The 26,953-nt window shown below is 41.0% G+C and overlaps 1 protein-coding gene across 1 annotated transcript in view; it reads left to right on the top strand.

The window, feature by feature from the left end:
* The window catches only part of GALNT8 (polypeptide N-acetylgalactosaminyltransferase 8), a 45,125-nt gene that overhangs the window by 6,346 nt on the left and 11,826 nt on the right, over positions 1–26,953 (top strand). The window contains exons 3-7 of the mRNA XM_012809304.1: positions 14,315–14,481; positions 18,107–18,290; positions 18,970–19,167; positions 19,976–20,090; positions 25,221–25,406. Coding sequence (XP_012664758.1) covers positions 14,315–14,481; positions 18,107–18,290; positions 18,970–19,167; positions 19,976–20,090; positions 25,221–25,406 — 850 coding nt within the window. The remainder of the gene's footprint in view (positions 1–14,314; positions 14,482–18,106; positions 18,291–18,969; positions 19,168–19,975; positions 20,091–25,220; positions 25,407–26,953) is intronic.

Raw genomic sequence — 26,953 nt, 5'->3', positions numbered from 1 at the left:
CATCATAGCTCACAGCAACCTTCAACTCCTGGGCTTAAGCGATTCTCTTGCCTCAGCCTCCCAAGTAACTGGGACTACAGGCACCCACCACAATGCCCGGCCATTTTTTGGTTGTAGTTGTCATTGTTTTTGGCAGGCCGGGGCTGGATTGAAACCCGCCAGCTCGGGTGTATGTAGCTGGTGCCTTAGCCACTTGAGCCACAGGTGCTGAGCCATGCTGTGAACATTCTTGTACAAGTTTTTGTGTGGACAAATGTCTTCATTTCTCCTGGGTGTAGCCTAGGGGTAGAATTGCTGGGTCATGTGATAACTATAGTTAGACTTGCAAAGAACTGTCAGACTGTTTTCCAAAGTGACTCCATCATTTTGTATTCCTTCCAGCAGTGTATGAGAGTCCTGAGTTTTCTGCACACTCACCAACACTTATTATTATTTGTCTTCTTAATTATAGTTATTCTACTGGGTGTGAAGTGATACCTCATTGTGGTTTTGATTTAAATTTCCTGAGGCCTAATGATGCTGAGCATCTTTTCATGTTTTTATTGGCTGCTTGTTGATCTTCTTTGAAGAAATGTATATTTGGAGACTTTCTTTTTTTAAAAGTTGTTTTATTTACCTTTTTATTATTGAGTTGCAGAGTCCTTTGTATATTTTAGATTCAAATTCCTATCAGAAATATGATTTGCAATTTTTTTTTATTCCATTATGTGGGTTGTCTGTTCAGTTTTTTAATGGTCTTCTTTGAAATACAAGAGTTTTGAATTTTGATTATGTACTATTTATTTTCTCTTTGGTTGCTTGTACTTTTGGGGTCATATCTAAGTGACACCTGCTTGGTGGAAGGTCACAAAGATTCATGCCTATGATTTCTTCTAAGAGTTCTATAATTTTAGTCTTAAACTTTGGCCTTTAGTCCATTTTAAATTAATTTTTGTATGTAGTGTTACATAGGGATCTGACTTTGTTCTTTTCTGGGTGGTTATCCAGTTATCCTAGCGCCCTTTGTTGAAGAGTGAATTGCCCATTCTCCACATTGAATTGTTTTGACAGTATTGTTAAAGTCAGTTGGTGATAAACACAAGGGTTTATTTCTGAATATCAATCCGATCCCATTCAGCTATAGGTCTATTCTTATTCCAGTGGCACATTATCTTAATAACTGTAGTTTTATAGTAAGTTTTAAAATAGAAAAATGTGAGGCTTCCAACTTTCTTTTTCTTCAAGATTGTTTTCTATATTCTGGGACCTTGAATTTCCATATGAATTTAGAATTAGTTTATCAATATCTGAAAAGAAACCTGGGATATTTTTATTTTATTTTATTTTATTTTATTTTAGAGACAGAGTCACAGCTCACAGCAACCTCCGACTCCTGGACTTAGGTGTCACAGCTCACAGCAACCTCCAACTCCTGGGCTTAGGCTATTTTCCTGCCTCAGCCTCCTGAGTAGCTGTGACCACAGGCACTTGCCACAACGCCTAGCTATTTTTTTTTTTTTTTTTTGCAGTTTGGCTAGGGCCAGGTTTGAACCTGCCCCAGAACCTGGGATATTTTGATAGGGCTTTCACTGAATCTGTAGATCAACTTATGGGGGACTACATCTCAATGATAATCTTTTAATGCATGAATAAGAGAAATATCTCCATTTGTTTAGGTCTTCTTCAATTTATTTCAATAATATTTTGACTTTTCAAAGTATAAGTTGTTCTCTTCTTTTGTTAAATTTATTCCTATTTGTCTTTTTGATGCCACTGGAAATAGCATTGTTTTCTTTCTTTAACATTTTATTTTACTTTATTTAAATTGACAAAATTGTTTATATTTATATTGTACAATACGATGTTTTAAAATACAGATAGTGTTTGAAATACAGTAAGAATGTAATATGAACTGCACACAATTATTGTGTTGATATACATCATAATTTTTAATAGATCAAGAAATGTTAACTTTTTAAGGAAAAAAATAAAATACAGATGGTGCCAAAAAAATGTATACATATTTTAAGAAAGGAAAAAACTGTATTAAAATTGTAATATTCGACTCGGCACCTGTGGCTCAAGTGGCTAAGGCGCCAGCCACATACACCTAAGGTGGGGGGTTTGAATCCACCCGGGCCCGTCAAACAACAATGACGGCTGCAACCCAAAAATAGCCAGGCGTTGTGGCAGGCGCCTGTGGTCCCAGCTACTTGGGAGGTGAAGGCGGGAGACTCGCTTGAGCCCAGGAGTTGGAGGTTGCTGTGAGCTGTGATGTCACTGCACTCTACCCAGGGCAACAGCTTGAGGCTCTGTCTCAAAAAATATATATATATAATAAAATAAAATTATAATATTCAGGTCATGTTTGACTTCTTCAATTACAAGAGGTGATCAAAGCTGACTTGCATTCCTCTTGTTATCAGTACAGGGTAGACAATATTGAGTATTATAATATTAATACAGTGCTTTCCTTTCTTAAAATGTGTATGCATTTTTTGTACTCTCTGTATATACACATTGTGGAGTGGCTTAAGTTTAGCTAATTAAAAAATACATTAATCTACATAGTTATCATTTTTATGATAAAAACACAAAATCTATTATTAGCATTTTTAAAGAATCCTACATATTCTTATTAACTGTAGTCACCATGCTGTACAATAGATCTCTTGAACTTATTATCTATATACATATAAGGTCATGTAATCTTCCTCTTATCTAATTGAAATTCTGTATTCAATTTTTATTTATTTTCTTGCTATTAACATCTCCCCAACCCCTCTCCATCCACCACTCCAACTCTTGGTAACCACCATTCAACTCTCCACTTCTTCTTCTTCTTCTTTTTTTTTTTTTTAATTAAATCATAGCTGTGTACATTTATGCAGTCATGGGGTATAGTGCACTGGTTTTATATACAATTTGAAATATTTTCACCAAACTGGTTAACATAGCCTTCATGGCATTTTCTTACTTATTGTGTTAAGACATTTTATATTCTACATTTAGAAAGATTCACATGTACACTTGTAAGATGCACCATAGGTGTGGTCCCACCAATCACCCTCCTCTACCCATTCTCCCTCCTCCCCTCCCCTTCCTCTCCCCTTTCCCCATATTCTTGGGCTATAATTGGGTTATAACTTTCATATGAAAGCTATAAATTGGTTTCATAGTAAGGCTGAGTACATTGAATACTTTTTCTTCCATTCTTGGGATACTTTGCTAAGAAGAATATTTTCCAGCTCCATCCATGTACACATGAAGGAGGTAAAGTCTCCATCTCTCTTTAAGACTGCATAATATTCCATAGTGTACATACACTACATAAGTTCAACTTTTTTGGATTTCAAATGTATGTGAGATCATGCAGTATTTATCTTTCTTTTTGTGTGTGTGTGTGTGTGTGTGTATATGTACTTTTTTGTTGTTGTTGTTTCAGCTTGGCCGAGGCTGGGATTGAACCCACCACCCTCGGTATATGGGGCGGGCACCCTACACACTGAGCCACAGGCACCACCCATATTTATCTTTCTATGCCTGCTCATTTCACTTAACATAAACTCCTCCAGGCTCAACTATATTGTCTAGAATAACAGATTTTCTTTTTTGTTTTAATAACTCAATCGTATTCCATCATGTGTATGTATCACATTTTCTTTATCCAGTCATCTGCTGATGGAAACTTAGGTTGATTCCATGTCTTGACTATTGTGAATAACGTTGCAATGAACAGGCGAATGGTAGTGCAGCTATCTCTGTGACATACTGATTCTTTTCCTTTGCATAGATATCTAGTAGGAGGATTGCTGGATCATACAGTATTTCTAATTTTAATTGTTGAGATACCTCTATACTGTTTTCCATAGGGGCTATACTGATAAACATTCCCATCGAAAGTGTGCAAAGTTCTTTTCCTCCCATATCTTCACCAATATTTGTTATCATTTTTTAATAATAACCATTTTAACAAGTATGAGGTGATAGCTCATTGTGGGTTTAATTTGCATTTCCCTGATAATTAGTGATATTGAACATTTTTCTCATATATCTTTTGGCCATTTGCAATCTTCTTTTGAGAAATGTCTGTTCAGGTCCCTTTGCCCAGTTTTTATTTGTTTTCTTGCTATCAACTTGTCTGTGTTTTTTGTTTTTTTTAAGACAGAGTCTCACTTTGTCACTCTCAGTAGAGTGCTGTGGTATCATAGCTCACAGCAACTTCAAGTAATTCTTATGCTTCAGACTCCCAAGTAGTTGGGACTATAGCTGCCCACCACAATGCCAATCTATTTTTAGAGATTGGCTGTCACTTTTGCTAAGGCTGGTCTCAAACCTGTGAGCTCAGGCAATCCACCCATCTAGGCCTCCCAAAGTGCTAGGATTACAGGCATGAGCCTCTGTGCCTGGCCTGTGTTTTGTTTTTTTTTTTTTAATTTGAATTAATATAAGGGTACATACGATTAGGTTACATTGTTTCTATTTATTAAGGAAATTCCAAGTTGTAATTGAATACTTCACCTAGGAGGTGTGCCATTGTGTCTCTTGTTTTGTGTTTCTTAAATATTTTATATATTAATCCCTTATCAGATATATGATTTATAAACATTTTCTCTCATTCTATAGATTGTCTCTTCACTTTTTTGATTGTTTTCTTTGTTGTGCAGAAACCTTCTGGTTTGATATGTTTGCTTTTGTTGCCTCTACCTTTGTGATAATTTCTAAAAAATTTATTTTCCAGACCAATCATAGAGATTTTTCCTTCTATTTTCTTCTAGTAGTTTTATAGTTTCCAGTTTTATGTTTAAGTCTTTAACTGATTTTGAGCTGATATTTGTATATATTGTGAGGTAAGAGTTCTGCATGTAGATATTCTAATTTTCCCAACACTATTTACTAAAGAGGTGGTCCTTTCCTCATTGTGTTTTCTTAACATGTTTGTCAAAAATCAGTTGGTCATATGTTCATGAGTTTATTTCTGCGCTCTCTATTCTGGTCCATTGGTCTGGTTTTTATGCCAGTACCATGTTGTTTTGATTACTATTACTTTGTAGGTAGATTTTGAAGTCATATAGTATGTCTCCAGCTTAGTTCTTTTTGCTAAAGATTATTTTGGTTATTTAGTGAACGTGGGATATATTTTCACTTTTTTGTGCCTTCTTTAATTTCTCTCATCAATATTTTATAGTTTTCAGACTACATTCTTTCACCTCCTTGGTTAAATTTATTCATGAATTTTTTTTTTCTGGTTATTGTAAATGGGATTGTTTTCTTGATTTCATTTTTAGGTAGTTTGCATTAGTGCGTAGCAGGGCTACTGATTTTTGTCTCTTGATTTTCCAAGTTTACTGAATTAACAAATTAGTTCTATAGTTTTTTGGTGGATTTTTAAAGGTTTTTCTATGTATAAGGTCATGTCATTGGCAAATGGGGACAATTTAACTTCTTTTTTTGTTTAGAGACAAGGTGTTGCTGTGTCATCTAGGTTGGAATGCAGTGGCATGATCATAGTTTGCTGTAACCTCAAATTCCTGCCTCAAGTGATCCTCCTTACCTCCGCCTCCTGAGTAGTGAAGACTTCAGGCATGTACCATCATGTGTGGTTAATTTATTATCATCATCATCATCATCATCATCATCATTATTTTCAAGGATGGGGTCTTGCTGTGTTGTACAGGCTAGTCTCAAATTCTTGGCCACAAGTGAGCCTCTTGCTTCAGTTTCCTAAAGTGTTTGTATTATAGACACGAGTCACTGTGCTCAGCCTTAACTTTTTTTCTGAATATGCTTGAAGTTTGCTGAACTTCCTTAAAATTCTTTGTCAGAAAGCCTATATATCTCCATTTCTTTAGAGTCAGTCACGGAACTTAATTTTGTCCCTTTGGTAATGTCATATTTCCCCAATTCTTCTTGATTGTTGTGGCCATGCATTGGCATCTGTTTATTTGAAAAAGTAGGTACCTACTTTGATTGTCACAGGCTGGCTTTGTCTGTGAAAACACTATACCAATCAGCCCATTCAAAGTTTCTAGACAGGCTGTTTGGTATGATCCAGTAATTCCTAGTCTGGCTGGCCTGGTGCCTGAGTCAGAAGGTGGGTTGGTGCCTGGATCTCCTGGGGTAGACCTATTAATTGGATCTACTAGGGTGGATGGGGGGCTAGGGACTGGCCTGAAGCCTAGGTCCACAAGGGCTAATTTGGTGCTGTGGTGGACTTCAAGTTTGAGTTTCCAGAGGTTAGCCAGGCAATGAGATGGGTCTGGAACATGTGTCTTCTGGGACAGTCCTATAGCCTAAGTCTAAGGGGTTAAGCCTGAGTCTTGGTTCCCTGAAGGATGGACACAGGCTTGGTGCTAGGCAATCTTGGAGCCTTATCTTCAGGGGCCAGCCTGGAGCCTGTATCTATGGGTGCTGGCCTGATGACTAGGGCAGCAGGTTGGTTTGTTACTGGAGTAGGCCTGAAGACTGGAGACATAGGAGTCCACCCCAGTTCTGGAGCCTGGGGCTACTGGAGCTGGCCTGTTGCTGAGTGTTGTCTGGAGTTAGGAGCTGCTGAGGTCAGTTAAGTGGTGGGTGAACTGTAGATTGAATCCATACAATTCTGGAACTTAGGGCTGCAGAGTGGCCAGCATGGTTCTGGGATGGGCCTGGTGTCAATCTATGGGTACTTGCTTGGAGTTTGGCACTATGGGAGCCTGCCTGGTGCTAGGTTTTATTGCAGTAAGCCCAGTGTTGAGATCTAAGACCAAATTTTGTGCTCACAATTGTCTCCTTCTCCCAGCTGAAGAGTATCTTTCCTTGTGCTATGCTATCTGGGGTTGGGGGAGGGGTGACATGGGTAACATAAAAATGGTTCTTCCTACCTTCTTTAATTCATCTTTTCTTATTATTGTACTACAGCCAGGTATTATAATCTCTCAGTTGGTTTTCTTAGCTCTTATAAAGGTAGTTTTGAAGAGTTGTTAAACTGATGTCTCTGGGGTGTGGGTGGTGATTAGTGGAGAGTCCTATTCTACCATGTCCTATTCTGCCAGCCCCCTCTTCTAATATTTTGAGTGCTCTTTATTTTTTTTTCTTGGTCAGTTTGGTTAAAAGTGTATAAATTTTGTTGATCTTTTCAAAGAATCAATTTTTCATTGGCTTTATCTATTGTTATATCTATTCTCTATTTTGCATGTTTACATTGTTATCTCAGTTATTTCTTTTCTTCTGCTTGCTTTGGATTTGGTTTGCTCTTTATTTTATAATTCCTTAAATGGAAGGTTAGACTATTGATTTGAGGATTTTTTTTTAAAGACAGAATTCCAGGTGGTGCCTATGGCTCAGTGGGTAGGGTGCCAGCCCCATATACTGAGGGTGGTGGGTTCAAACCTGGCCCTGGCCAAACTGCAACAACAACAAAAAAAAAGCTGGGTGTTGTGGCAGGTGCCTGTAGTCCTAGCTACTTGGGAGGCTGAGGCAAGAGAATTACCTAAGCCCAGGACTTGGAGGTTGCTGTTGTTATGCCCAAAATTCTCTCAAGACTCCCCACAGACAGTCCGAGACACACTCTGATTTAAAAGGCATGAGGTGAGTTTTATTCAGGCCCAGACCAAGCCCAGGCCTGGACTCTCCTGGCATGCAAGCCGAGGGCGAGCCCTGAACCTGGGGTGCGCAAGGTTTTTATGGGGTACAGAAGGCAAAAAGGGTAGGATTGGGGTACGGGTACACTCCTGATTGGTGGTTGATGATTTCACTAGTAAAGGAGGATTTGCATTGGTGGTTGATGATTTCACTAGTAAAGGAGGATTTGGATTGGTACAGGTGAGGGGTAGGGGATTTCTTAACCCGGGCTAGAGGTGGTGTAGCCTAATTAGGAAGGAGAATACCTGAATTTCAAGGAAGTAGATACCTATTGCCTATTATGGGAGCTGTTCAAGGGAACTGATACTTAATTGCCTATTACGGTAGCTGTCTGCCTTAAGTGACTCAATTCAACGGCTTAATGGCTGTCCAACCAGGGGTGGGGGAGGCAGCAGGGAGTGGCCCTGCGCTTTAACAGAGCTTATGTAGTAGACAATAAAATGGTGCTGGTCTGGCCCTTACACTGTGAGCTGTGACGTCACAGCACTCTACCCAGGGTGATAAAGTGAGACTCTGTCTCTAAAACAAAAGACAGAATCTCATTCTATTGCCCTGAGCAAAGTGCAGTGGTGTCATTGTAGCTCACTGCAACCTCAAACTTTTTTTTTTTTTTTAGAGACAGAGTCTCACTTTGTCACCCTGGGTATAGTGCCATGGCATCACAGTGCATAGCAACTTCCAGCTCTTGGGCCCAGGTGATTCTCAGCCTTAGTTTCCTGAGTAGCTGGGACTACAGGTGCTCGCCACAATGCTTGGCCATTTTGTTTTGTTGCAGTTTGGCTGGGGCCGGGTTTGAATCAACCACCCTTGGTATATGGAGCCAGTGCCCTACTTACTGAGCCACAGGTGCCACACTAACCTCAAACTTCTATGCTTAAGTGATCATCTTAACTCAGTCTCCTGAGTAGTTGGCCTTACAAGTTCGTGACATGGTGCTTAGCCAATTTTTTTGTTTTTAGTAGAAATGGAGGATTCATTCTTAGGTTGGTCTTAAACTCCTGAGGTCAAGCAATCCTCCCACCTTGGCCTCCCAGAATACTAGGATTATAGACATAAGCCTCTGTGGCTGGCTTCTCCTTTTTCAATATAGGTGATTATAGCTAGAAATTTCCTTCCAATTTCTGTTTTAACCATAGCCCATAAATTTTTTGCTTGGGAAAATGTTGTGTGGAACTGGATAATTAGTCAATCACTTTATTGAATTTGGGTAGATATTAAATACCAACTGTCAGGGTCCTGCCCCAGAAGTGGAGTTTGCTAAGACCTGTGAAAACTGGCGGCGATCGACTGAAGAAATATGGAGTTAGAAATGGTATTAAACAATGAGACATGAGACATAGAGTAGACTTAAAAGTGGGAGGTCAGGGGTCCATTGCCCATTGTAGGCTTTGCTCCAGGTGTTTGCTCCACTCTGATTTTATTGAAGTCTATTTGCCCTGAAGGTAAGATGAGGGAGGGAACAAAGATGCCAGCAGTTTCTGAGTGAGCAATCAGCTCCTATTGTTATTATTATTAACCTTAAGGGTGGCCTTCAGAAATCTGAAATCTGAACGTGGTATTGGGAGAACCTCCTGCTTGAGATCACACACACAGATTTCTAGGGAGGTGTTAAACTCTGCTAGTTCTCAGTGGAGTAAAACACCACCAGTGTTAATCTCCTCTGATGAATCAGTGGGAGGGAGGCATTTTCCTGCCATCACCACCACAGAGGATCTTCCTCTGCAATAAGGGACATAAGCTGTTCTGCCCATATCTCGGGACTCAAGCTACTCCCTTGGTCTCTGCCCCAGGCAAATGCAAATCTCCACTATGGGTATCTGCTTTGCCTGTTTAATGGGCAGGAAATGCCCTAGAAGATGTACCTTTTCCTAGGACATTGTCATAGCCTCTTCTTATGACCATTATTTTCCTCAGAGTGTTCAAAGACCCAGCAGGGTGTTTGTAAGCTATAACCCCAACAGGCCAGATGTAAACTGACTTTTCTTTGTTCAACTCACTCAACTTACTTTTTAATTTTTCTCTTTTTCCGGGGGTGCTTTTGTGAGGACCAGATCAGCTCCATTTTGTTGTTTCCACATAAGTTCTGTTCCTGGGCCCTGGCCTGCAGGGCCCACCCTGTAACCCTCCCCATTCCATTCCTAGTTGCTTAAACCATACCCCCAGGGCCCACCCTGCAACCTTTCTTATTCCTTTCATAGTTACTCAACCAAATAGTCACCTGTACCAATCCAAATTCACCTTTACTAGTGAAATCATCAGCTACCAATGCAAATCCTCCTTTACTTCCTCTTTTACTAATGAAATCACCAACCACCAATGAAAAGTGTACTCGTATCCGACCCTACCCCTCTTGCTTTCTGTAGCCCATAAAAACTGCCTTCACCCCGAGTTCGGGGCTCGTCCTCGGCTTGCATGCCAGGAGAGTCCAGGCCCGGGGCCCCCGGGCTTCCCGGGTCTGTAATAAATCTCATCTTATGCCCTTTACATTGGAGCGATTCTCGAGTTTGTCGGTTGGGGTTAATTTGGGAGGCTTTCTCGGACCCAACACTTTCCTTTGCCAAGAATGGGGTCTTTGGTCCCCATTCTCCTAGCACCAACAAATAATTAAACACATGAAAAGGCAGTGCCAATAATTAAAGCAGAGACAGAGGAGCCAACAAAGATGTACATCAAATTCTTTAAAACTCAGTTCTTTTTAATCCACATAATCACATCAACAACCTCCAGATTTTTCTTTCCTCCACCCTGTCTCCCATGAATACTTGTGAATATTATCCTAGGTATATTCTAAATGCTGTCACAATACTTGTCTTATCCACACCTCATGTTCTCTTCCTTACCTTTTATCAAGAGAGGCAGACAATGTGGTGCCTGTAGTTCCAAAAAAGAATAATCCTCTTCTTCCCTTTGCTTCCTCAGCACCTGATCTGAACTGTACTGTCCAATAGAATATTTTTTCTTTTAAATATTTTATTTTGTTATTTTTATAGTTTAAGAAGCTACAAGTACAGTTCTTTTTGAAAAATATCTTATTTTAAAAAATTTTTATAGATTAGGAAGTTACAAGTACAGTTTTGTTACATAGATATATTGTATAGTGGTGAAGCCTGCATTTTAAGTTAAGAAATAGATAGAATTTTCTGCAATAACAGAAATGTTCTATATCCGCCCTATACATTTTGAAAGCCACTAGCCATGCATGGCTATCAAGCACTAACAATGTGGCTATCAAGCACTTACAATGTGGCTCATGTAATCAAAAACTATATTTTTAATTTAATTTAAATTATTTCTAAAATTTAATCAGCCATATGTGACTATTCACTAACATATTGGACAGTGCAGCTGAAGACATTGAAAATATATTTGTTGGTTGGATGACATCTAGAGAAACTGATCTCTAACAACTTTCTCCAGTAGAGAATCACAGTCATAGCCACTCCCACCCCCACCCCAAGCAACAATAGAGGATGATGGCAGAAGTAGGTAAGGTAAGTTCTAGGTATCAAAGCTGGAAAAATAAACATTATGCATGTCACAATTTTGCCTAAAAACTGCTGTTGTATAGAACAAATAAATTGATTTATATACATGCAAAAAGACTTTAACCAATCATAGAATATATTCTTACATTGAGATTTCCTGAGGCAAATCATGCCAGCAGCAAGGCCAGCTTCATGGGCATGCAACCTATGCAATCACACAGAATCCCACATTTAGAAGGTCTCCTCACTTGGCTTAATGCTTCACTATTACCATCTTGAAATTCTTAAGTATTTTTTCACAAAGGGCCCACATTTTTATTTTGTAATGGGTACTGCAAATTATGTAGCTGGTCCTGCCAATAACATTTTGGTGGGCTCCCTATTAGAGACTAATAATGATCAAGGTTCCTTTCTGCTTATAGCAAAGGTGATTTGATCCACTTATGAATTCAACCACCCCATACATGGTGATGACTCCCAAATCTACACTTCTCTAATCCAGGCTATTCTGCCAAGGCCCAGCCGGCATCTATGCAATGACCTACTAGGGGATTGTATGGTGTAACTCAGAGGTATCTCTGACTCCACATGGACAATCTAAATGTATGAAACTCCTTTTTTTCCTCTTACTGCTCCTTGCTCAGTGAATGGTGCCATAGTCCAGGTAATATGTACAATGAGAACAACAATAACTGTCAAAGTAGTGAGAATAGTAGCTAAAATTTATTGGGCTTCTTTTATTTCAAGCATTTTATGCACATTACCATGTTTGAACCTCATAATAACACTATGAGTTATCATTATGGCTACTATTATCATTTTTACAGCTAAGGAGAGAGACGCACAGAAAGATCACACAGATAGAAAGTGACAGAGCTGTGACTTGAGTAAGTACAGGTCTTTCTGGAGACTTGTGTGACTCAGGAATTGAACTCTTGGGAGGATATATAAGAGAAATGAAAACATACAGCAGGCCCAGGTGCAGTAACCCACACCTGTAAGCCTAGCACTCTGGGAAGCCAAGTTGGGTAGATTGTTTGAGCACAGGAGTTCAAGACCAGCCTGAGCAAGCTTGAGACCCTGTCTTTAAACTAAGTGCTCTAAAAGTAGCTGGGCATTGTGGCAGATGCATGTAGTCCCAGCGATATGGGAGGCTGAGGCAAGAGAATCACTTAAACGCAAGAGTTTGAGATCAACCCCAAGGCAACTGAGTCAGACTTTGTCAAAACAAACAAACAAACAAACACAATGCTAAAGCTTGTTCAAGAATGTCCATAGTGGCTCGGCGCCTATAGCTCAACCGGCTAAGGCGCCAGCCATGTACCCCTAAGGTGGCGGGTTCGAATCCCCAGCCCGGACCCGCCAAAACAATGACGGCTGCAACCAAAAAATAGCCAGGCGTTGTGGCGGGCGCCTGTGGTCCCAGCTACTTGGGAGGCGGAGGCAGGAGACTCGCTTGAGCCCAGGAGTTGGAGGTTGCTGTGAGCTGTAATGCCATGGCACTCTACCCAGGGGGACAGCTTGAGGCTCTGTCTCAAAAAAAAAAAAAAGAATGTCCATAGTATCATTATTCATAATAGTTGAAAAATTAAAACATCTTAAATGTCCAATAACTGATGAATGGATAACAATACATGTAATGGAATATTATTTGACAATAAAAAGGAAAGAAGTATTGAAACATGCTATAACATTAATGAACCTTAAAAATATTATGCTAAGTGAAAGGAGCCAGTCATAAAGATCATATATTGTTTATATATTGATTTTATATTGAAAACCTAAAATTTTTTACCCTCATATTAATTTGAAATAAAAATTTAAATACACACACAAATATCGTATATCATGTTTCTGTTTATATAAGAAATCCAGAATAGGGAAGTGCCCGTGGTTGAGTGAGTAGGGCACTGGCCCCATATACTGAGGGTTGCAGATTCAAACCCAGCCCCGGCCAAACTGCAACAAAAAAATAGCTGGGCATTGTGGCGGCACTTGTAGTCCCAGCTGCTTGGGAGGCTGAGGCAAGAGAATTGCCTAAGCCCAAGAGCTGGAGGTTGCTGTGAGCTGTGATGCCACAGCCCTCTATGGAGGGTGACAAAGTGAAACTCTGTCTCTAAAAAAAAAAAAAAAAAAAGTCCACAGTAAATAATTCTATAGAAATAGAAAGTGTATTAGTGGTTACCTGTGATGGAGGGAGGGAGGAAGGTGTGGAATGGATTGGGGAGAAACAGAGTGACTGATGATGGGGATGGGGTTTCTTTTTACATGATGGAAGTGCTCTAAAAGATAGTGGTAATGGTTATTCAACTCTGTATCATAAGAAATTTTTAAAATTTATAACATTTATAAAAATACTTTGAAATGGGTGAATTTTATCTCGGTAAAGATGTTTAAAAGTGAGGAGTCATTCAATGGGTATAAAGTTACAGTTATACATGATGATTAAGTTTTAGATGACCACTGTGCAGCATAGTGCCTGTAGTTAACAACACAGTGTTGGACACCAAAATATTTGTTAAGAGGACAGATCTCATATTAAATGTTCTTATCTTTCTCTCTCTCTCTCATACACATACATGTACATGCACACTCAAAGAAATGTAGGGAAACTTAGAGTTGATGGATATGTTTACTACTTTGATTATGGCAACGATATCATGGGTTATGCATATATCCAAACTCATCAAGTTGTATATGTTAAATATGTGCACTTTCTTATATATTGTACCTCAATAAAGCTGTAAAAATAAAATGGTAAACTATTGCCTAGCATATGGTAAGCATTTAATAATTGTAGGATAGGACTTTAAAAAATGTCAAATATAATTCTCTGGATGGTTTGCCACCTGTCTCCAGGACTAAAGTAGAAGGTGTGTCCAAAGTGACCAAGGCTCTGAGAACTTGAGGAAAGGCACTAGCAATGGTAGAAAAAGAATGTGGAGATGGAAGAGAAATGGGAATTCCTTTGGGAGTGTATTGAGTGTTCAAGTGGAAATATCTACTGAAAAGCCAATAAAAAATAAATGGTTTTATCCACATAGCCAAAGAATTTTGTATAAACAAATATAAAAGCTCCTTGTTATGATGCTAAGCCACTGAGAGTTTCCCTTTTCAATGAGTGTAAGGTGTCAGTTGGTTGATTAACATTGGATGTAGTGAAGAGGAAGATTGGATAGCAGTGTTGAAATAATAACAAACATGATTATAAAATTGGTCTCTTGTAGGTGTCTTCAGAAGACATATTCTTCACAACTGCCTTCCCTTAGTGTCATTCTCATATTCGTGAATGAAGCTCTGTCCGTTATAGAACGGGCCATCACCAGTATCATCAACCGGACCCCCTCTCCATTGTTGAAGGAGATCATCTTGGTGGATGATTTCAGCTCAAATGGTGAGCAACTTGATCTAAGAATTACCTTAAAAATTACTACTTCTCATCTGTGCTTTGCTGGAAAGAGGTTTTAGCTTAGAGTTTAACCACCTTGGGTTTCTCATGTAGGGAAAAAAGGAAGATCACTTGTCGAGGGTCAGTTTGTGCTGGCCACATTTAATGTTTGCATCTTCATTACAAAGACAAGGAAACTAAGACACAGGTCGCATTGCATGGCAAGTCAGCGGTGGGGCTGGGAGTTAGGCTCAGGACCAGGTGACTCCAAAATCACCTGTGCCCTTCCTGTGCCCCAAGGCGCCCTGATGGGGTGAAGTGGGTCCTGAGGAGGGCCTCCGATACCAGGAAGGGATTTACAGTTGTTCCTTATGAGGAAATGACAAGTCTGCTTGGGCCATTAAACCTGGAGAAAAGAGAGCTTTGGGTGCTGAGACTCTTCATAGTGGCAACGGTTCTTGCTCACAAGATACCCTAGGCTCCACTCTCACCCACCCCAGGAGGACGCATGGGGAAATGGGACATAGCAGACATTAAGTCCTTGCTTTCTGAGTTCGTAGTCACAGCTTCTCCCTTGTAAGTGCTATGTCCTTGGTTAACTTCTCCATGCTCTGGTTTCCTTATATGCAAAACATGGAAGTTGATAGTAATAACTATCTCATGAGCCATAGTGAGAATCAAATGAAATAATAAAAGCAATAAACATTGTTCTAAGCACCTTATGTTGGTCAAGGAACTCACTCAACATCACAAAGCTGGTAAGTGAGAGAATTGAGTTTTGACTGTAAACTTCAGAGTCCAGAACTGTGGCTCAAACCACTATGTTCATGGATAGAATGCATAAATTATATATAGTATTTAGCAGGTGGTAGCCTCTCAGAAAGTGTTAGCGCTTAGTTTTATTAATTTTGTTCATCAAATAAGTGGAACTAGGATTAAGTTATAAAATCTTAGAAGTTTGGGCTAGCAATAAGGAAGACTTTTCTAATTGTGAGCGCTGTGAGGTGGTGGCTCAGTAGAAGCAGATTTAGTTCTTTACGTGGGGATATTTAAGTGCTAGACAGGCTTTCACAGCTCAAGTTGTTTCTGAGGAGAGAGAGAGGGACAGAAAAATGATCACTTAAAACTTCCTTTTTGGATTTTCAGATACTAAAAATACTTGTCTTGATCTTTTGCATACCTTCCCCTTCCAATGTAACTATAGAAAAAAATAAGGTATAATTATTAAAGCAAAATTCCCTTCTAATTTCATTTGCTTCTGGACACAGACATTGATACTAAACCGCACACCTGGTTTTGTGAGCAAAACATAGGTGTTTGCTTAGAATGACCTGTCTGTCCTAGGCATCTGAAAATCCCCTGGTTCCGCTCCCAGGTTCTCTGAGATACCTCAGGCAAATCCTCCTGCCTTTTTGGAACTTAGCTTCTTCCTGGAGCAAATGCAAGGGTGAGCTGGAAGACCACTAAAGATATCTTTTTCTATGAAAAAAATAAATTGGCCTATCGCTCTACGTTTCATCGGGTATAGATTAGACTGAATTCAAGACTTTTTCCTCTGCAACAATAAAATCAAAGATACAAGATTAAAAACAGAGTAGACAGACACATAAAGAGAAGCCAGACAAAGCTCTCTATTGTTCTAAACTGCATGCCTATTATTACATAACACATTCCTCTCACTTGGGTCTGGAACCCATTTTTGTTTTCCATAGAGATGATATGTTTGGATGGGGCACAAGAAGGAACAGTTAGCCTTTCTTTGGTGCTACAGGGACTGGAAATGGCAGAGAAAATAAGACTCGGAAACTGAGGTGGGGCAGTGGATCAGGAGTGGGGAAAAGAATGGCATGGGCAAAGATGTAGAAGCCAGCGGCATCCTGAGCTGACTAGCCTACAGTAAACGGTTTGGGGAGAAGCCCACTAGGAGGGCCATGCAGGAGCATAGGTCTACTGTAGAAGATTCATTGAAATATCTTTAATTCTTGTATGGGACTAGAGGCATTATTTCTAAGGGGGGACTCGGAATCTATGGCTCAGAGAATTTTGGAATTGGAAAGGTCCTGACAGATTATCTGGTACTTCTCTCTGAGTTGAAGAAACAGACAACCCTCAAATGGGAAGTGATGCAGAATTAGGTAGTAACTGTGTTAAAGACTAGATATCCAGGTTTTATGGCAATTCGTGTTGATACTTTTTAAAAGTAGTATCCAGGTGGATGCAGGGACTGCTCACCTTGGCTACCCCCAGCTCACTCCCAGTAGGAGCGAACAGCCTTAAACCCACTGGCTTAGGACATTAATAATTGAGTCACTCATTCTCAATTGACAGGAGAATTAAAGGTATACTTGGAGCCTGTTATTCTAAGATGGGGGAAATTGTAGTGCCATAGCATGATTGCTTTCAGGTCCTGACCACTCTAGGTCTCACAAACATACTCTTCTTTTGAGAGAGCAATCAGCAAGAATCTCATCTTTTGGCCATGGGGAGAAAGGAGGTGGAGGGAGGGCTTGATAAACCCAACCAGGTGTGCCCACTGTCCTTGAGGCAGGGTAACATGGTGCTTAAAGACAGCATGAGTTCATACCCAGGACTGCTTATTACTGGACATGACTTGGAAAAGTTTCTTAACCTTTCTGTGCCTCAGTTTATTCATCAGTAAAGTGGGTATATTATACTGCCTGACTCATAGGATTCTTTTAGAATTAAATGAATTAATATTGTCAGTGAATAACTCAGAGTTATTTGGTTAGATATTTGAATCGGAGTAGCTTTTGTACATGTGACTCAAAAGACAAAAACACAGACAGGCTTGATTAGAAGAAAGGGGGAAGAGGCTCGGCACCTGTAGCACAGTGGTTATGGTGCCAGCCACATACACAGAAGGTGGCAGGTTTGAACCCAGCCCTGGCCAGCTAAACAACTGCAACAAAAAAATAGCCAGGCCTCCTGGCAGGCGCCTGTAGTCCCAGCTACTTGGGAGGCTGAGGCAAGAGAATCACTTAAGCCTTAGAGTTTGAGATTGCTGTGAGCTTTGACAACACAGGACTCTACTGAGGGTGACATAGTGAGATTCTGTCTCAAAAAGAAAAAAAAAATGGAGAAAGGGAGAAGAGAGAAGAAAGATCCCTGTAAACAATATGGTAATAGTGAATCTAGTTTGCATAATTTGGGGAGTAAACTCATTAGCAAGAAGCTGGCAAAGAGATTTAGTCTGTAAATTCTGTCTCAGTTGATCCTTGAGTAGGCCTACTCGGAATAGCGGAAGCAAGACAATTTTAGTTGTTTATGAATTCTCCAGAAAGTCTTGAGAATTGAGCTGTGAAGAAGATGTTCCAGGCTTCCCTGTAGTGTTGTCCGGGTCTGTTCTCAGTCTGTTAGGAATTTCTCAATATGTTAAAAACAGTTATAATTGTGCCTGTTACAACAGTGAGCAGTGTTATCATTCTGAGATAGTTTAACTGCGAGAGAAAGGAAATTAGGGATGATAAAGTTAAACCTCAGTGGAAGGGAGAAGAGAGGTATATGAGAGGAAGAAGCTTCTTTTCTCATCCTGTGCTGGAGTGGTATGAAACTTCTGCACCACGTTGGTTATTGCACTCAGAATTTCTGTAGGTGTGCATTTGGTTGACAGGAGAACTAAAGGTATACTTGGATGAGAAGATTAAGGTTTACAACCAGAAGTATCCAGGACTACTGAAAATAATACGGCATACTGAGAGGAAAGGCCTTGCTCAAGCCCGCAACACTGGCTGGGAAGCTGCCACAGCTGATGTGGTCGCCATATTGGATGCTCATATTGAAGTGACCATTGGCTGGTAAGACCCCAGGAGGCTGCTACTTCTGAAAAAGGGCAAAAGAGAGATATTGTACATGTACTGAATTCAAGAGAGAAGGTGTTAGGGACATGGGAATGTCATGACTGGACCTTAAACAAAGGGAAACTCCAAAGAGAGCATACTTTTGCTCGGGAATTTGCGTTGGCTAAGAGAAGTAGTGTAGTGCTAGAGGAAAAACCAATGGGCTGGGGGTATTTGCCAAACACTTTGTGACTCTAGATGAGTCACTTCACTTAACTAGACATTTGTGTCTGTAGCTGTAAAAAGAAGAAACGACTCTTTGGTAATTTCTAAGACTTTTCCCAGCCCTTAAGTTTATATGATATAAACAGAGCTGTGTTCTTCAGAGGACGTGGAAAATCACACAGGAAACACCATTGTGGAAATAGAGATCATGTAAATTCAGGCAGAGTATTGATAGTCCTCATTCACAATGGCCTGAGGGGAGGTACTTGGGTCAAATCTGCTCTTGACATGAGTCTGTGGCTAGCAATCCCAGCTATTCCAAAAGGCATAGTGATTCTCTGGATTCTGGAGAGTGCTAATTACAACATGGCACAGTCCAAACGGAGAATTGCCACTGTCAGGGCAAGGTGCTTGGAGCAGACTTTCTGCTTCCCTTGTATTCAGCTGGGCTTGCTGTGCCCTCTTCCTCTAGGGCAGAGCCCATCTTGGCTCGGATTCAGGAAGACCGCACTGTGATTGTGTCACCCGTGTTTGAAAAGATTCATTTTGACACCTTTAAGCTAGAAAGGTATGGAGTAGCAGTTGATGGATTTAACTGGCAACTGTGGTGCCGCTATGACACAGTTCCACAAGACTGGATTGACCTGCATGATGTCACTGCTCCTATAAAGTAAGTCTGAATGGGCTCAGGGATTGTGAGCAACATGTGGGAATGAATGAACTGCATGGGTTTTGTTTATCTTTGGGCGGAGTAATGGGGGTGGGATGAGAGGAGTGGAGGGGATGAGGTGAAGGAAAGGGGTAGGCCAGGCATGGGGGCTCGTGCCTGTAATCCCAGCACTCTGAGAGGCTGAGGTGGGGGGATTGTTTGAGCTTCAGGAGTTTGACACCAGCCTGAGCAAAAGCAAGACCTCGTCTCTACTAAAAATAGAAAAATTTGTTGGGACTGGTGACACACACCTGTAGTCACAACTACTCAGGAGGCTGAGGCAAGAGGATTGCTTAAGCCCAAGAATTTGAAGTTGCTGGGAGGCATGACGCCACTACATTCTACCCAGGGTGACAGAGTAAGACTCTGTTTCAAACAAAAAAAGGGGTGGGGGGTATGGGGGACAAACCTAATGAACTGATCCCAGATAAGAAATTATAGACACTTTGTAGGGGCATTCAGACAAAAATAAAGCAAAGCATTTAACATGTTAAAAAATTGGGGGGTTATTTCAAGCATTATCAGGAGCCTATAAAGAGGGATACCTAGGTAAAGGAGATATACTTGGAGAAGGGTTGTATTAGCACAGGGAATGAGGGAAAGCTAGGAGCACTTAGACCAGTCAGAGGGTTTAGGGAAGGCTTTCAGGATAAGAAGAGACTTAGGTAGAGTTTTGAAGGGCAAATCAACACTGGGCTTCCCATCCCCCACCTCTATCCTGACCCATGCCTCAAAGGGAAGTCAGTAACTCTTGCCGTGTGCTCTCCAGGAGTCCTTCCATAATGGGCATCCTGGCTGCCAACAGGCTCTTCCTGGGAGAGATTGGGTCTCTGGATGGCGGGATGCTGGTCTACGGAGGAGAGAACGTGGAGCTTAGTCTACGGGTAGGTACATGGCCATTCTTTTTGTGGGGCAAAGCAAAGGAGAAATAATGGGAAGGAAGTAGGATCTCTGCAATCCTAGGACATAGCTGAATGTCATTAGTTTAAGAGGTGGACAAATTCTCACATTTGAGAATGTCAATAGTTCAAGAGGTGGACAAATTCTCATGTTTCCAGGTCACTGGATTAAGGAGGGGTAGGCAATAGGATGTCTTGTGTGAAGCTTTCTCATGTAGGCCTATAAATCTGGGAGGGGTGGGTAGGAAGGTGTTGCATTCAGACTAAGCAGATATCCCCATTTTGCTTAAGGACTCTGAGCATTTTCCAAGCATTTCCTGGAATAAATGAACTTTGGGGCTCTCTATGAAACTATAGACATAGAAACTGGAGTGGGCAGAGGGACCAGGGAATGCAGATGTGTGGGCAGCCCATCTACTTTAGTATGGACAGCTAGGGCTGGGGACGTGATGGCCTGAACCTTTGCTGAGATACGGTCTACTCTAAGATAAATAGCCAGAAGTGGGGAGCACCTCACCGAAATCTTCATACCAGGTCTAGTTCTGATCAACTTCTGTGTATGCTCAGAACAATACTGACTTCCCACTTCAGCAATGATCCCTATTGTCTGCCCCCGACAGCTTCCTATGCTTGTTTAGATCAAATGAACAACTTGAATTTTTGGCCTCTATAAAGGAATTCATATGTAAACCAAGACAACTAGAGAAATTCCAAGTGCAGGTTCATGTTACATTCGTGTGTCAGTTAGCTATTGACCAAAAAAAAAAAAAAAAACAAAAACAAAAAAACAAAATGCTGTATAACAAACCATCTCAAACTCAGTGGCTAAAAGCAATAATAATAGATACTCACAGATTTGCAGGGCCAGCTGGGCTTGGATAAGGTAGCTCTTCCTGATGGGACAGCAGCTATCTAGGTAAAGAAAGCTCTTCCTGTGGTGTACTAGAGGACAAGCAGGACAACATGAGGTCCTTTAAGGCCTAACTTTGGAAGTAGCATGCTGTTTCACAATAAGTCACATGGCCAACCCCGAAGTTGTGTGAAGACACAGGGCCAATAAATTCAATGCATCAGACATCAGAACCAATTTAGAATGGGTTTCATGCATAAGGCGTTCCTTTCACAGTATTCCTTTTACTTCTTTAGTATAACTATGGGGCCTTGTTAGAAGGAGTTGACCTTTAGATTTGTGATTGTTTATGTTAGTTTATCTTCTAGCCTAGGGCTGAACTCTTAAAAGAGGCAACATAAGGTAGTGGAAATTATACAGAAATTAGAGACAGACTTACATCCAGATCCTGCTTTGCCACTCAAAAATTTGTGTGATCCTAGTTGTGCAACATACAAGCTCTTGAAGCCGTACCTACGACATAAAGCACCTAACACAGCGAGTGACACATGGCTTACACTCAGTGCATGGTTAGTGGTAAAAATTCACAGCAAGAATGTCAGACGGCATTGTAAAAAGTGCTTGATCTGAGTTCTAATTCTGGCTTCAGGAACTGAGCTTTTATAAAATGGATTTTTCCCCTTCAAGCTCCGAAATTCTGTGCCTAACACAAGGTGAACTTTGGTCCATTGCAATGTCTAGACTAATTTAATTTCCTATCTAGGGTTTATTCAGTTCCACTCTCTCCAATTTCTTTCTTAATGAAACTGTCTTCAGATACATATACAGCCATATATTGTACCCAATTAGGACACACTCGAGACCCCATGTCAACAAATGAACTTCAGTTCTTGTCTAAGTTATTTACTAAGCATGATCATTGAGTCTTGATCAGTTTTCCTGTTTGTGAATGAAAAGAAGCATTCTTGTGTAATGTACTGCATAACGGTGATGTGACAGTCAAAATCTATTCATGAATTTGAAATGATTTTATAAAGCTACTAATTAGAATGCTTGTTCACTTTCTGTGACAGAGGCTAAAATAGAAATTAATTTTTTTTCCTTGTAACAGTTTGAACACAAGCAGTTCGGGACTAATGTGGCAATATCATGGGAGGGACCAAGGCTTTCATCTTGTGGTTCTGTTACACACTGACATTACATCTGTATTTTAGCCAGTAGGAAGGAAAAAGAACATGCTTTTTTTGTTTTAAAGGGCATCACCTGAAAGTCATGCATATAGTTTCATCTCACATTCCAGTGGCCACTAGCTAGGATGTGGCCATACCTGTGTGCAAAGGAGTCTGGGAAATGTACTTTAGCTAGTTGGGTATGTGCCCTGTTATTCCTTCTATAAGTGTAGAGGAAAATAGATATGGAGGGTACAATTAGTCTCCAGCAGAAAAATATAAATGCAAAAGTCATCATTTTATGCTGGTACTTAGCAAAGTCCAGAAGATGGCCTTATGTTATGTTGTGGGTGGGTGTTCTTTATCTATTGGATCTTTGGATGAATTTGGCTGAAGCCCTAATTCTTCCTCTTAGGACTCAAAGCCTTCATTATTTCTCAGTTCCTTATGCTTTGCTACCCCCTTTTGCATCTGGATGACTCTCTCTGTTTTTATTTTTTCAAACACACATAGAATAGTGCTATTTCAGTTTCTGTAAGAAATCCCATTTCTTTTAACATTGTGTGTGGCTTTTAAATGGACCTTGCTTAAAATACGAGACATTTCTTTTCCTTTTCTTGAATTAAATAATTCTTCTTACATCTGGGTTCTTTGGTTTGTGTGTGACTATCTGCTTTTTAAAACTTCTAAGCACTCGTTAGCATCTGTCTTTCTGTAGTAACAGATCTTGGAGAACGTCAGAGCAGCACGGAGTGCCTTATTCTGACATCTAGTGGCCACAGTGGGGATAGTTCACAGATGTGTGTACATGGAGCTGCCGGGTAGGAAAGGAAAACCAATGCTTTATAAATATTCCTGATACTTTGCCAAAGCTTAATGAGTGGTCTGCCTGGGTTGAGAATCCAGACCTGTCATTTACTAGTTGATGTACATGGGCAAGTTACTTAAGGGGATCACAATAATATACTTGCCTGGTGAGGGTTAAATTCATAGAAAGTTTTAGGAGACAGTATAAGACAAAGTTATCCATAATTATTTCCAGAAGCTTCACGTCTCTGTGTGTATATCAAAGAGAGGGAGAATGGGAGAGAGAGAAGATGAAGAGAGAGAGAATAGAAGGAGTTTGGCAAGGTGGAAATAAATTGGAAAAGTAGAGTTTGAAAACTGCTGGGCAAGTGTGGTGAAACTGTTGCCCTGGTAGATGGCAATGCTGACTTTTAGCTTAAATTTGAGGTTTCTTGTGCCAACAATTAATTGTTCTCTCCCAAACTCCTATGGGTTGAAAATTTACATCAACTAGGAAAATTAAAGTAAAGTTGTATTTGGATTTTTGGATATTTGACTGGAGAGAATAATAATATCTGAAAATAAACTGGATGTAAACTTCGACTTGATTCTGGGGATCAAGGAGGATAGACAGAGATGGATAATGGAAGAAAAGATGCACTTCAAGTTAAGCTTGGAGGCCACCCTAACTGAGTATTTGTTAAGCCTGCTGACAACCCAAATGGGGGCGTGCCTTTTAGCAGATGAGTAAATTGCCACTCCGAGAGGGTGAATGGGTGTTTTGCCTTTGGCTTCTGGGTGTGTAGGGATGGAGTCAGGATTTAAACCCAGCTCATCTGACTTCAAGGCCTGTCTTTTTTTTTTTTTTTTTTTTTTTTCTTCATCCTACTACTCTAGGCTGTGGGGTACTGAGAAAGGAAAATCCAGAAATCTGTACTTTAATAAGTAGGGGCAGAGGTGAAGAGATTTGAAAGTCTGACAATGAGGGTGACTTTTCAGGTGGACCCTTTTTTGATATGTTAACTGAAGCAGCAGGGTCTGAATTACTCACCGGCATCTCAGAGGCTCCCATTGGTGTGAGTGTGGTAGGTTGCTAACCACTGTTAGGTGGGCTAATAACTCCTAGAAACTGCAGCTCTCACAAGTAGCCATGAGGAGAGGACACAGGAGACATAGTATCGATCCAATCTTATCACATAATTCTATTATCTATTGGGATGAAGACTGATTTCCTGAGCTGAGTGTTAGTTCTGACAAGTACATTTGTACTCATCAGGATGGTAAAGAAGAATATTTGTAATTGGATCATAAGTCATGGTATCTCTTGGTCAACAAAGACTTAAATTTGTCATCTATTATTGTGCACCATTATTATATAAACTTAGTGTCTTAACAGGATGCACTCAATTATCATACAGTCTCTGTGGGTCAGAAGTCCATACACAGCCCAGCTGGGTCCTCTGCAAGGCTGCAATCAAGGTGTCAGCCAGGGTTGGTTTCTTGTCTAGGCCTGACTAGGGATGGAGTTGCTGTCAAGCAGATGTGATTATTGGCAGTACTTGGTTCCTTGAAGTGGTCCAGACTGAGGAAGCGTTCGGTTTTTTACTGGCTATCCGTTGGAAGCCAATCTTAGTTTCTTGCCAGGAAGCCTTCTCCTTATGCTAGTGCACAATCTGGCAGCTTGCTTTTTCAAAACCAAAAGGAGAGAGCATCTCCTACCAGGCTGGACACTACAGTTTTATGTAAGGTAATCACATACATGTACAGATCAAGTACATGCTGCCCCCTCTGCCATAGTCCATTGGTTAGAAGCAGTCACAGGCCCATACTGAAGGGGAGGGGATTACGCAAGGCGTGGCCACCAGGAGGAGGGCTTATGAGGCCATCTTATGGTCTATCTGTGCTGCTGCCCCTTTGTCTGGCATGGAGGCAGAGAAAGGTCCTGGGAATCGAAATTCAGACAGAGTGGCTCAGGGAATGGAGTCTCCTAGGACATGGGCACTGCCCTTACGGGTAGGGTGCAGAGGTGGCCTCTTCTTCTGTCTTTAGGAGGACTTCTGAAGGAGGTAGGATTTTGGGAGCTGTTTGAATGACAGGAGAGAAACAGTCTGGTAGAGTTCTAAGGAAGAATTATTTAAATATTGTAAGTAGGTTGGGAGATAGTACTACACATAAAAGCAGAAGTGGGAGGACTGAACTTAACATTCGTTAAAAAGGGCTCCAAAATGCAATCTTTCTGTGTCTATAGCTACACCACTCGTTGACGGTGGGGCCCAGCCTGTGCAGATGATGTTTTCTTTTCTCTTACAGGTGTGGCAGTGTGGAGGGAAGATTGAAATCTTACCCTGCTCTCGGATAGCTCACCTAGAGAGACATCACAAGCCCTACGCCTTGGATCTGACCCCTGCCTTGAAGCGTAATGCTCTTCGAGTGGCTGAAGTCTGGATGGATGAGTACAAACACATGGTCTACTTGGCCTGGAACATACCTCTCCAGGTTTGTCCTGGAATCAGATAGAAGCAGGGAAGAGTGGAAGAGGAGGAGGTGCTGGTTATGGGGCGGGGGGCAGGGGAGGGGAAAGAGAAGGGGGAAAGCAAAAGTGCCATCCCAGCCCTAAAGAATTAGATTCTGGCTGGGCACAGTGGCTCATGCCTGTAATCCTAGCACTCTGGGAGGCCGAGTTGGATGCATTGCTCATTGCTTGAACTCAGGAGTTCGAGACCATTCTGAGCAAGAAGGAGACTTCCGTCTTTAAAAAAAAAAAAGAATTAAACTCTCAGTTATGTCCAACCTTTTTCCTTTTCTGCTGCACATTGGAAGAATAAGAGTTGTCTTGAGCCACACAGTAAACACACAAACAATAAGGAAAGCTGATTAGGCTCTGTGCCTGTAGCTCTGCGGCTAGGGTGCCAGCCACATATACTGGAGCTGCACGGCTTGAACCCAGCCTGGGCCTGCCAAACAACAATGACAACTACAAGCAAAAAAAACAGTCAGGCGTTGTGGCGGGTACCTGTAGTCCCAGCTACTTGGTAGGCTGAGGCAGAGGAATCGCCTAAGCCCAAGAGTTTGGGGTTGCTGTGAGCTGTGATGCCATAGCACTCTACCGAGGGTGACATAGTAAGACTCTATCTCAAAAAGAAAAAAAAAAAGGAAAGCTGATTAGCATATTTTTCATGATATCTGACACCACAGATAAACAAAAAAAGTCTTCACAAAATCAGCATGTGGCCCATGGGGCCACAGGTTGGACACCCCCAAATTGGATTAAGGTCCCAATGACGTGATAACACTTATGTAACAGTATAGTACTGTGTTCCAGGCACTGTTTTTTATGTTAACTCATTAACCATTACAACATACCTAGGAGGTAGGTTTTATTTTTGTTATTCTAAGTTTTACAGATGAGGACATGAAGGCACAGAGACTTGGAAGGAACTTAAGATAATACAGGGGGTAAGATTCCAACCAAGGAGATCTGTTCTTCATCCTTCTTCCATAAAGGGGGATCTCTTGCAGGGTAGTGTCGGACCTCAGGAAGTCATTGTCTTAGTAGGATACAAACATGGCAGGTGGAATGTGGGCTGCTGGGAGGAGGCACTGTAAAATCAGTGGATGCACAAAAGCGAGGGTGGCATTCTTGGCTCAGCCCACATCTTCTGCTCCGGACACCTGAGCTTCTCATGCTGTGCTGTCTTCCATTCCTGAGTTCTGGCTCTGAGCATATTGGGCCATATTGGCCCACAGGGGCATTTATCTCATTGGCAAACTATTTCCTTCCATCACAGGGGTTTCTAAAATAGCCCCAGGAAGTCAGGATGGTGGGCAAATGAGGAATGGATCTAGGAAGGAAAGTGTGAACCTAAGATAGGGTCAGGAGCTGGGTTAATGGTGGGAGCACTAGGTCTGAAGAAGATAAAAATGTGCAGAAACGCCTGAGCCTTCTCTACGGTTCAAAGTCACCAAAAGCTTTCCTTTAACAATCCAAGGTGCCACTAATCTCCTACAGTTAGCTCGTTGTTTAAGAAGATGGATAATAATTT

The sequence above is a fragment of the Otolemur garnettii genome, unplaced genomic scaffold (genome assembly GCF_000181295.1).
Source record: "Otolemur garnettii isolate 467f Iridium unplaced genomic scaffold, OtoGar3 scaffold00104, whole genome shotgun sequence".
NCBI lineage: Eukaryota > Metazoa > Chordata > Mammalia > Primates > Galagidae > Otolemur > Otolemur garnettii.
The sequence above is the reverse complement of the archived record's forward strand: the minus strand, read 5'-3'. Positions and strand labels throughout refer to the sequence as shown.